Here is a 12,168-nt window from a genome sequence, read left to right as displayed (position 1 = left end):
CTGCTACCCAACAAGTGGGCTGACCCTCTTACTGCACTAACACTTGTCCTGTAGTGACGTCACGCCTTGTGTTTGTGGTGGCTTTGTTTAATGTCGCTCTGGTCATCTCTCTCTAAACACACAACCTAAATATAAACAACATAATAATAATAAGAAACTAAATAAACTATATAAAGCCAGTTTTTATGCTATAAGTTTGTGACTAAATATGCTCTCTAAAATCTGTGGTAATATTTGATTCAGAGAAATAATTAATAGCCTTTGAAAGCACGTGTCGTAAAGTATGTTGTAGCTTAAGAAATATTTCGTTTTCCAGTACATCGTATCTGTCTATATATAGATGTTTACAGATACGTTAATATAACCCAAATTATGGGGTTTTCTTGTCAACAGCTAAACTTGGTCTGTATAAAACTACTAAGGTTTTGTTCCTAATCTCTACTCGGTGCTCAATGGTGAAATGCTTTAGAGCGTCAGATGATAATTGTGGGAGTGTTATTATTCCTGTTAATTGAACAGCTGAAAAGTCTGATTTCAGAGTCTCAATCTCATACAGATTCTAATAATTCCTGTTTATGGTACACAACTAATACACAGAATTACGTACAGTAGTTTGACCTCTACAGTGTGATCTGTGAGTGTCTAGAAGTCAGTGTATAAAGGTTTACCTCTAATTAATACTATGTTTTGGTCACGACGAAAACTGTCGATGAGCAGAAAAGGATCCTGTTGACCCTTCTGATAATGTTGACCCTGGGCCAAGAGGAAACAACCTACCTTGCTTATATATATGTTATCTCATATCCAACGATCATCTTCATTATCAGTGAATCAGTGAATGAAATAATTTAATTTTTTGACGAAACAACAGACAAAATGTTCTCAAAATGTTTTGTGTTGATTATTAAGAATGTTGAAAGTGGACGACAAAGACTCACGGAGCTGCACCATGCAGTGTCTGTGTCAACATATAATACTGTAAGCGATGTTATAACGCAACTAGTTTAACAACAACATTATGGAGGAGATAAGTGAGTACAACATATGACAGGTCGTATGTCTCATATCTGTTATAACACTGACTCTGTAGAAAGGATATTAAGAGCTTTACATCACATAAGCTATGAGGCACACGTGATAGTCCGTCGTCACTGTAGAAACTATGACAAGAATCGATATCACCTTAGCTATGACACACGTGATAGCTCGTCGTCACTGTAGAAACCATGCCAAGAGCGACATATCATATAAGCTCTGAGGTGTACCTATTATACCATCGGCTCCGTTGAAAGGATGAATCAGTTCTGATATACCACAGCTGTTAAATTATCTGTGACTCCGAGTAGCATAGGTCTAAGCAGAGGATGAGTTAATGTGATAGATTTACCTGTGAGGATGCTACTCCGCCTGGCGCCCAAACTTCGCACCCGATCCCGAGACGATTCAAGAGACATCCTCGACACGCAGGTGAGTTTAACTGGTGTCTGTAATGGTTAAAATCCAAGAGGAAACTACCTTTATACTAACACTTCTTTACCACCATTAGTACTGATAATTTAATTCTATACAATATGATCTTTAGACGATAAGGGAGCAAAAAGACAACTTCATCTGGTTACTTTCGGTTCCAACTCCATCTTCGTCCATCCTTACTCACCACTGTTGTCCTTCACACTACCTTACTCACCACTGTTGTCCTCCACACTACATTACTCACCACTGCTGTCCTCCACACTACCTTACTCACCACTGTTGTCCTCCACACTACCTTACTCACCACTGTTGTCCTCCACACTACCTTACTCACCACTGTTGTCCTCCACACTACCTTACTCACCACTGTTGTCCTCCACACTACCATACTCACCACTGTTGTCCTTCACACTACCTTACTCACCACTGTTGTCCTCCACACTACCTTACTCACCACTGTTGTCCTCCACACTACCTTACTCACCACTGTTGTCCTCCACACTACCTTACTCACCACTGTTGTCCTCCACACTACCTTACTCACCACTGTTGTCCTCCACACTACCTTACTCACCACTGTTGTCCTCCACACTACCTTACTCACCACTGTTGTCCTCCACACACTCACCACTGTTGTCCTCCACACTACCTTACTCACCACTGTTGTCCTCCACACTACCTTACTCACCACTGTTGACCTCCACACTACCTTACTCACCACTGTTGTCCTCCACACTACCTTACTCATCACTGTTGTCCTCCACACTACCTTACTCACCACTGTTGTCCTCCACACTACCTTACTCACCACTGTTGTCCTCCACACTACCTTACTCATCACTGTTGTCCTCCACATTACTGTTATCTCACTCGCCTCACTGTAATTACTATTTTCCTCACCCTTTAGAACACCGCACTGCATATATCATTGCCTGAATCATCATTTAACTCATCACATGACTAATTACCCACCTAATGGTTAGGTTAGGTTTGTTAGATTAGTTTAGTTTATGTTAGGTTACGTTAAGATTCGTGTGTTAGATTAGGTTAAGCTAGGTTTGATTATCTTAGCTTAGGTATGGTTAAGTTAGGTTAGACTATGTAAGGTATTTAATTAGATTTGGTTAAGTTTAGATTAGGTTAGATTGATAGGCTAGGTTTGCTTAGGTTAATTTAAACTGGGTTAGGTTAGTGTTAGTTTAGGTTAGGTTAGGTTAGGTTATGTTGTGTTAGGTTAGGTTAGGTTAGGGTAGGCTAGGTTTAGGTTAGGTTTTAAATCTTAACACCAGCTTATTTCACTACCTGCCTCATTAATACTATCACCAGCAAGTTCATTACCTGCCTCATGTGGGTGTGGTACCAATATGTAAGTGTTGGTAATCACGTGCGGGTGCAGGACCTGGGTGTGGGTACGCGTAGGTACAGCTAAGTACTCCACCTTGAGGGGTATCAAGTTGCACATCTTTAACTTCACTTTTGTAACCCTGAAACAGTGCAGCAGCCCTTCTGTTGGTTAGGTACCACTTATCCAGTGTAACACCCGACCTCCTATAGCCATTTTGGTTAGTTCGTACAATATCAGTTGTCTATTGGCAATATCAAATGGAGCTTTTAGGTCAAGAAATGTGATGTATCTGTGCCTTATGTGTGTAATAATAATAATAATAATTAACGGTTTATTGAAAAAGTTCTGCAGCCCGAAGGCTGAAAATATACATTGGACATAAATGACTTATTACATACATTGGTGGTTTAACAAAAGCCTTCATTAGAGAAAGGTAAAGGAACATACAGTGAACATACAGATTAATGTAGGTGTTGAACAGCAAAAACGTAGTGTAGTAACTCCCTCCCAGATGGTGTTAGGAGGGACCTCACGTGGTGTAGTAGTTCCCTCACAGATGGTGTTATGAGGGGCCTCACGTGGTGTAGTAATTCCCTCACAGATGGTGTTATGAGGGCCTCACGTGGTGTAGTAATTCCCTCACAGATGGTGTTATGAGGGGCCTCACGTGGTGTAGTAATTCCCTCACAGATGGTGTTATGAGGGACCTCACGTGGTGTAATTACCTCACAGATGGTGTTATGAGGCCTCACGTGGTGTAGTAATTCCCTCACAGATGGTGTTATGAGGGGCCTCACGTGGTGTAGTAATTCCCTCACAGATGGTGTTATGAGGGACCTCACGTGGTGTAGTAATTCCCTCACAGATGGTGTTATGAGGGGCCTCACGTGTGTGTGTGTGTGTGTGTGTGTGTGTGTGTGTGTCTGCTGGTTATAAGAGATGGGAACCTACTGTACTATATCGTCACTATATTCAATAATGATAAGAAGATGAAGAAGAAAAAGAATAATAATAATATAGAAAAATAACAAAACTATGTAAATAACACATACCGATTCATGCCTAAGATGCGCCAATACAGGCGTTGACATGACTGCACCCATGACCCGGTACGCCTCTCCCATGAGCCATACAGGGTCGTTAGGTTCGAGGTGGCTGGGGACGATTACTTCCACGTCATAATAATTTTTGAGTGATTGGAGGAAACGACCGCCAGTACCAACCACGTGCCTTCTCAAGGCTGGGCGGATGTACATAGAGTACGTAATGAGTTCTTCCCCCTTTTGCCTGAGCTTCTCGTCTGCAGCCATTGACTTGATGATCTTGCAGACGGCGCCGACCTGGTGCCTCACACCGGTCACAAGTAGTTTGGTTTCGGATGTTGGGTGAAGTGTAACATCCACCAAGTACTTGTACGAGAGGCGAGCCAAGTTAGCGCCCCCAGGGCCGACCACTGCTCCCAGGCAGGACTTGGGTACTGAGACATCCCACGACACCACCCTGGGCTCCACCCGGCTCTTGGTGGGCTCCACCCGGCTCTTGGTGGGCTTCACCCGGTTCTTGGTGGGCTCCACCCGGCTCTTGGTGTGCTCCCCCATGTTCATGGCGGACTCTACCCGGGTCTTGGTGGGTTCAACCCGGCTCTTGGTGAGCTCCACCCCGTTCTTGGTGGGCTCCACCCAGCTCTTGGTGGGCTCCACCCGGCTCTTGGTAGGCTCCACCCCGTTCTTGGTGGGTTCCACCCCATTCTTGGTGGGCTCCACCCCCGTTCTTGGTGGGCTCCACCAGGCTCTTGGTGGCCTTGGTCCCGTTCTTGGTGGGCTCAATCTTAGGAGTCCCCAAGTTGGTAGCCACCTTGGACCTGGCCTCCACCTTGGACCTGGCCTACACCTTGGACCTGGCCTACACCTTGGACCTGGCCGCCACTTTGGACCTGGCACTCCACCTTGGACCTGGCCTCCACCTTGGACCTGTACCGCCACCTTGGGCCCTGGCCTCCACCTTGGACCTGGCCTCCACCTTGGACCTGGCCGCCACCTTGGACCTGGCCTCCACCTTGGACCTGGCCTCCACCTTGGACCTGGCCGCCACCTTGGACCTGACCTCCTTCTTGGTGCACTTGTCAGTGACCTTCTCTTGAACATGACGTACTCGTACACGACAGACAAGAGGAGGAGGCTGTTGACCCCGACCATCACCACAAGAACTATTTAACAATGTTTTTTAGCAAAGAAAAAAAAAAGACAAAGAGAGAGAGAGAGAGAGAGTAGTTGTTTATACTGTACAACACTGTCTCTATACTGTACAACACTGCAACACTGTACTGCGTCTATACTGTACAACACTGTCTATACTGTACAACACCGTCTACACTGTACTGCGTCTATACTGTGCAACACCAAATCTATACTGTACAACACCGTCTATACTGTACAACACTGTACTGCGTCTATACTGTACAACACCGTCTATACTGTACAACACCGTCTATACTGTACAACACCGTCTACACTGTACAACACCGTCTACACTGTACAACACCGTCTATACTGTACAACACTGTACTGCATCTGTACATACATACACTGCTACATTGTACAACACTGTACTGCGTATATATAATTCACGTTAACACAACATTAAATTGCGTCTACTGTACATCACCGTTCACACTGTACACACTGTAATTGCGTCTATACTGTACATCTACCGTCTACACTGTACAACACCATCTATTAATTGTACAACTACACTCGTCTATACCATCTACACTGTACAACACCGTCTATACTGTACAACACCTCTATACTGTACAACACCTTCTATGCTGTACAACACCGTCTACACTGTACAACACCGTCTCTATACTGTACACACAACTTACAAATCTACTGTACAACACATCTATACTGTACAACACCGTCTATACTGTACATCACCGTCTACACTGTACAACACCGTCTACACTTGTACACCGTCTATACTGTACAACACTGTGCACTGCTATACTGTACAACCCCGTCTACACTGTACAACACCGTCTACACTGTACAACACCGTCTATACTGTACAACACCGTCTACACACCGTCTATACTGTCTATACTGTACAACACCGTCTATACTGTACGTCTATACTGTACAACACCGTCTATACTGTGTACTGCATCTATACTGTACAACACCGTCTATACTGTACAACACTGTACTGCGTCTATACTGTACAACCTGTCTACACTGTACAACACTGTACTGCGTCTATACTGTACTCTACACTGTACACACTGTACAACACCGTCTATACTGTACAACACTGTACAACACCGTCTATACTGTACAACACCGTCTACACTTACAACACTGTCTACACTGTACAACACCGTCTATACTGTACAACACCGTCTATGTACAACACTGTACACCGTACACTGCATCTATGCTATATACTGTACAACACCGTCACTACACTGTACAACACCGTCTATACTGTACAACACTGTCCATGTACATCTTTTGCGTTTATACTGTACAACACCGTCTATACAACACTGTCTACACTGTACAACTCTATGCCTGTACAACACCGTCTATACTGTCTACACTGTACAACACTGTACTCTATACTGTACAACACCGTCTACACTGTACAACACTGTCTCTACACTTGTCTATACTGTACAACACTGTCTATACTGTACAACACTGTACTGCGTCTATACTGTACAACACCGTCTATACTGTACAACACTGTCTTACACTGTACAACACCGTCTATACTGTACAACACTGTACTGTACGCATCTATACTGTGGCAACACCGTCTGCCTGTACAACACTGTACTGCATCTATACTAAAGCAACATCAGTCTACACTGTACAAACACTGTCTACACTGTACAACACCGTCTATACTGTACAACACTGTCTGCAACACTGTACAACACCCGTCTATACTGTCTACACTGTACAACAACACCGTACAACATCGTCAACACCGTCTATACTGTACTGTACACCGTCTACCCGTACAACACCGTCTAACACTGTCTACACTGAACAACACCACCGTCTATGCTGTACAACACCGTCTATACTGTATAAATGTCTGTACCAGGCCAACACTGTTCACACTCTACAATTTGACTGGGTTCTCCATAATTGTACAACACTGTCTACACTGTACAACAACACCGTCTATACTGTACAACACAACACCGTCTATACTGTACAACACCGTGTACATCTATACTGTACAACACCGTCTACTGCTAACACCGTCTACACTGTACGAACACTGTCTACACTGTACAACACCGTCTATACTGTACAAAACTGTCTATACTGTACAACACCGTCTATACTGTACAACGCTGTACTGCATGTATACTGTACAACACCGTCTACACTGTACAACACTGTCTACACTGTACAACACCGTCTATACTGTACAAACCGTCTATACTGTACAACACCGTCTATACTGTACAACACTGTACTGCATGTATGTATAACACCGTCTACACTGTACAACTGTCTACACTGTGTGTACAACACCGTCTATACTGTGGCAACACTGTACTGAAGCTGATCTGAGGGAGCATAGGCGTTTAGCACGTTGAGTGTGGAGTTGCTTGGGTGGATAGTGATCCCATTACTGAAGGTTGGTAGTCTTTTTTGGATACAAGAGGTACATGCGGAGTGACTTCTTAACATACATCAAACATGTGTGAGTAGAACTAGGATCATAATACATTAAGCAGACTGGGTGGGGGCTTACCATTAGGTGTGAGACACTCCTGCAGACACACAATATCGAATGTTTCAGTCACAATATGTTAACTTTAGCTTATGTTAGGGGGTAGGGTATGGTAGTGGGTGGCGGTAGGGTGGGTGGGTGGGGGGGTGGGGGCAGGGAGGGTGGGTGGGGTAAGGAGGGGGTAGGGTAAGTTAGGGGTAGGGTGGGGAAGGTGTTTAGGTTAGGTTAGATTAGGTACAATGATTTTACATATCATATTTGCTTCCTCACCCACACCTCCCTGGGGGTGGTGGTGTGTGGAGGTGAATGACCACTTTTCTTCAACCAACCAGTTAATGTTTTAGTAGCAGTGTTACCAGAGTTTAGGGAGATAAACTTTTTTCGATCTCAAAGTGTTCACGCTGCCCATATAATCACGCACCTCTTTCACCTTATATTTCCACTAAACATCAGATTAAGCATAGCACACATATATATATAATATATATTGGCTTTGAAGAACCTCCCAGTCTTCAACTCTCTTAAACACATACTTTTACATTCACTCAATCCTCTCCCTTCTTCATCGATCCTTTGTCACCATTTCCGTCTTCATCTCGCACAAGACTCGTAGAATGGAGTCTCGGTGGTGAACAATTAACTCCCAGTAAGCCATCATAACGATGCTCACAGGAGAAACAGTTGTCCTACAGGTTCACAGAATCCATCATTAATATTAGCAGTGTGGTACAATCGGTTACTTATGAACCAGACATATGATAATGTAACCTTTCTTTAATTACTCACTTTCTTCCATTAACTCAGGTAAGAGTTATCGGCTACTTCTTTCCCCCATTCTCCAGCAGGGAGTTCGTGAACCGGACATACTAATCCGACTCACATCTGTAAACAAGCGAAAGCAGACTGAGATTGTGTACAACTTCAAGACAGGAGTGTATGAGGTGGTACGTGAGGACGACCCACTACTGCACATCCTTACACTTCCCTCCCGGATAGTCCACACCAGTGAGATGCCACCCAGAAAACACCAACACCGTCCAGTCATCCTCCATACTCTCGGTTAGTACAGAACCTACCATACCTGACTAAATAGTACAGAACCTACCATACCTGACTAAATAGTATAGAATCTACCATACCTAACTACAAATATTGAATCTACCATACCTAACTAAATAGTATTGTCTACCACACCTGACTAAATAGTACAGAACCTACCATACCTGACTAAATGACTAAGATACCTGACTAAATAGTATTAAATCTACCATACCTGACTAAATAGTACAGAACCTACCATACCCGAAATAGTATTGAATCTACCATACCAACTAAATAATATTGTCTACCACCACACGACTAAATAGTACAGAACCTACCATACCTGACTAAATAGGCACAGAACCCACCATACCTGACAAATAGCAGAACCTACCATACTACCTAACCAAGACCTACCATACCTAACTAAATAGTATTGAATCTACCATACCTAACTAAATAATATTGTTCTACCACACCTGACTAAATAGTACAGAACCTACCATACCTAAATAGTACAAATAGTACAGAACCTACCATACCTGACTAAATAGTATTAAATCTACCATACCTGACTAAATAGTACAGAACCTACCATACCTGACTAAATAGTATTGAATCTACCATACCTAACTAAATAATATTGTCTAATACACCTGACTAAATAGTACAGAACCTACCATACCTGACTAAATAGTACAGAACCCACCACCTGGACTAAATAGGTACAGAACCTACCATACCTAACTAAATAGTATTGAATCTACCATACCTAACTAAATAATATTGTCTACCACACCTGACTAAATAGTACAGAACCTACCATACCTGACTAAATAGTACAGAACCTACCATACCTGACTAAATAGTATTAAATCTACCATACCTGACTAAATAGTACAGAACCTACCATACCTGACTAAATAGTATTGAATCTACCATACCTAACTAAATAATATTGTCTACCACACCTGACTAAATAGTACTAGAACCAACCATACCTGATGACTAAATGAGTACAGAACCTACCATGCCTGACTAAATGAAGTATTAAATCTACCATACCTGACTAAATAGTGCTGAACCCACCATACCTGACTAAATAGTATTAATCAACCATAACCTGACTAAATAGTACAGAACCTACCATACCTGACTAAATAGTATTGAATCTACCATACCTGACTAAATAGTATTGTCTACCACACCTGACTAAATAGTACAGAACCTACCATACCTGACTAAATAGTATTGAATCTACCATACCTGACTAAATAGTATTGAATCTACCATACCTAACTAAATAGTATTGTCTACCACACCTGACTAAATAGTATTGTCTACCACACCTGACTAAATAGTACAGAACCTAACATACCTGACTAAATAGTATTGAATCTACCATACCTGACTAAATAGTATTGAATCTACCATACCTAACTAAATAGTATTGTCTACCACACCTGACTAAATAGTACAGAACCTACCATACCTGACTAAATAGTATTGAATCTACCATACCTAACTAAATAGTATTGTCTACCACACCTGACTAAATAGTACAGAACCTACCATACCTGACTAAATAGTACAGAACCTACCATACCTGACTAAATAGTATTAAATCTACCATACCTGACTAAACAGTACAGAACCTACCATACCTGACTAAATAGTATTGTATCTACCATACCTGACTAAATAGTACAGAACCTACCATACCTGACTAAATAGTATTGTATCTACCATACCTGACTAAATAGTACAGAACCTACCATACCTGACTAAATAGTATTGTATCTACCATACCTGACTAAATAGTACAGAACCTACCATACCTGACTAAATAGTATTGTATCTACCATACCTGACTAAATAGTATTCAATCTACCATACCTGACTAAATAGTATTGAATCTACCATACCTGACTAAATAGTATTAAATCTACCATACCTGACTAAATAGTATTGTATCTACCATACCTGACTAAATAGTATTAAATCTACCATACCTGACTAAATAGTATTGTATCTACCATACCTGACTAAATAGTATTGTATCTACCATACCTGACTAAATAGTACAGAACCTACCATACCTGACTAAATAGTATTAAATCTACCATACCTGACTAAATAGTATTGTATCTACCATACCTGACTAAATAGTATTAAATCTACCATACCTGACTAAATAGTATTGTATCTACCATACCTGACTAAATAGTACAGAACCTACCATACCTGACTAAATAGTGTTAAATCTACCATACCTGACTAAATAGTATTGTATCTACCATACCTGACTAAATAGTACAGAACCTACCATACCTGACTAAATAGTACAGAACCTACCATACCTGACTAAATAGTATTGAATCTACCATACCTGACTAAATAGTATTGTATCTACCATTCCTGACTAAATAGTACAAAACCTACCATACCTGACTAAATAGTATTAAATCTACCATACCTGACTAAATAGTATTGAATCTACCATACCTGACTAAATAGTATTGTATCTACCATACCTGACTAAATAGTACAGAACCTACCATACCTGACTAAATAGTATTAAATCTACCATACCTGACTAAATAGTATTGTATCTACCATACCTGACTAAATAGTATTGAATCTACCATACCTGACTAAATAGTACAGAACCTACCATATCTGACCCCAAATAGTACAGAACCTACCACACCTGACTAAATAGTACAGAACATACCATACCTGACTAAATAGTATTAATCTACCATACCTGACTAAATAATTGTTAGCCATCTACCATACCTGACTAAATAGTACAAGAACCTACCACACCTGACTAATAGTACAGAACATACCATACCTATTTAAATAATTGTATCTACCATACCTGACTAAATAGTATTGTATCTACCATACCTGACTAAATAGTACAGAACCTACCATACCTGACTAAATAGTACAGAACCTACCATACCTGACTAAATAGTACAGAACCTACCATACCTGACTAAATAGTACAGAACCTACCATACCTGACTAAATAGTATTGAACCTACCATACCTGACTAAATAGTACAGAACCTACCATACCTGACTAAATAGTACAGAACCTATCATACCTGACTTAATAGTACAGAACCTACCATACCTGACTAAATAGTACAGAACCTACCATACCTGACTAAATAGTACAGAACCTACCATAACCTGACTAAATAGTACAGAACATACCATACCTGACTAAATAGTATTGAATCTACCGCCAACACAGCTAAATAGTACAAGACCTACCATACCTGACTAAATAGTATTGAATCTACCATACTGACTAAATAGTACCAGAACCTACCATACCTGACTAAATAGTAGAATTATACCACACCTGACTAAATAGTACCAGAACATACCATACCTATTCAATAGTACAGAACCTACCATACCTGACTAAATAGTACAGAACCTACCATACCTGACTAAATAGTACAGAACCTACCATACCTGACTAAATAGTACAGAACCTACCATACCTGACTATATTAGTACCTGAGAATTTGGTA

General features: G+C 41.3%; 1 protein-coding gene across 1 annotated transcript in view; it reads left to right on the top strand.

The window, feature by feature from the left end:
- The first annotated feature begins 576 nt into the window (after nt 1-576).
- LOC121874159 (dynein axonemal intermediate chain 1-like) overlaps nt 577-12,168 on the top strand; it is a 112,998-nt gene continuing 101,406 nt past the window's right edge. Inside the window, exons 1-2 of the mRNA XM_042378141.1 lie at nt 577-1,467; nt 8,416-8,632. Of these exons, the coding sequence (XP_042234075.1) occupies nt 1,396-1,467; nt 8,416-8,632 (289 nt within the window). The 5' untranslated portion in view covers nt 577-1,395. The remainder of the gene's footprint in view (nt 1,468-8,415; nt 8,633-12,168) is intronic.

Source organism: Homarus americanus, unplaced genomic scaffold (genome assembly GCF_018991925.1).
Source record: "Homarus americanus isolate GMGI-L3 unplaced genomic scaffold, GMGI_Hamer_2.0 scaffold55640, whole genome shotgun sequence".
NCBI classification, from domain to species: domain Eukaryota; kingdom Metazoa; phylum Arthropoda; class Malacostraca; order Decapoda; family Nephropidae; genus Homarus; species Homarus americanus.
The sequence above is the reverse complement of the archived record's forward strand: the minus strand, read 5'-3'. Positions and strand labels throughout refer to the sequence as shown.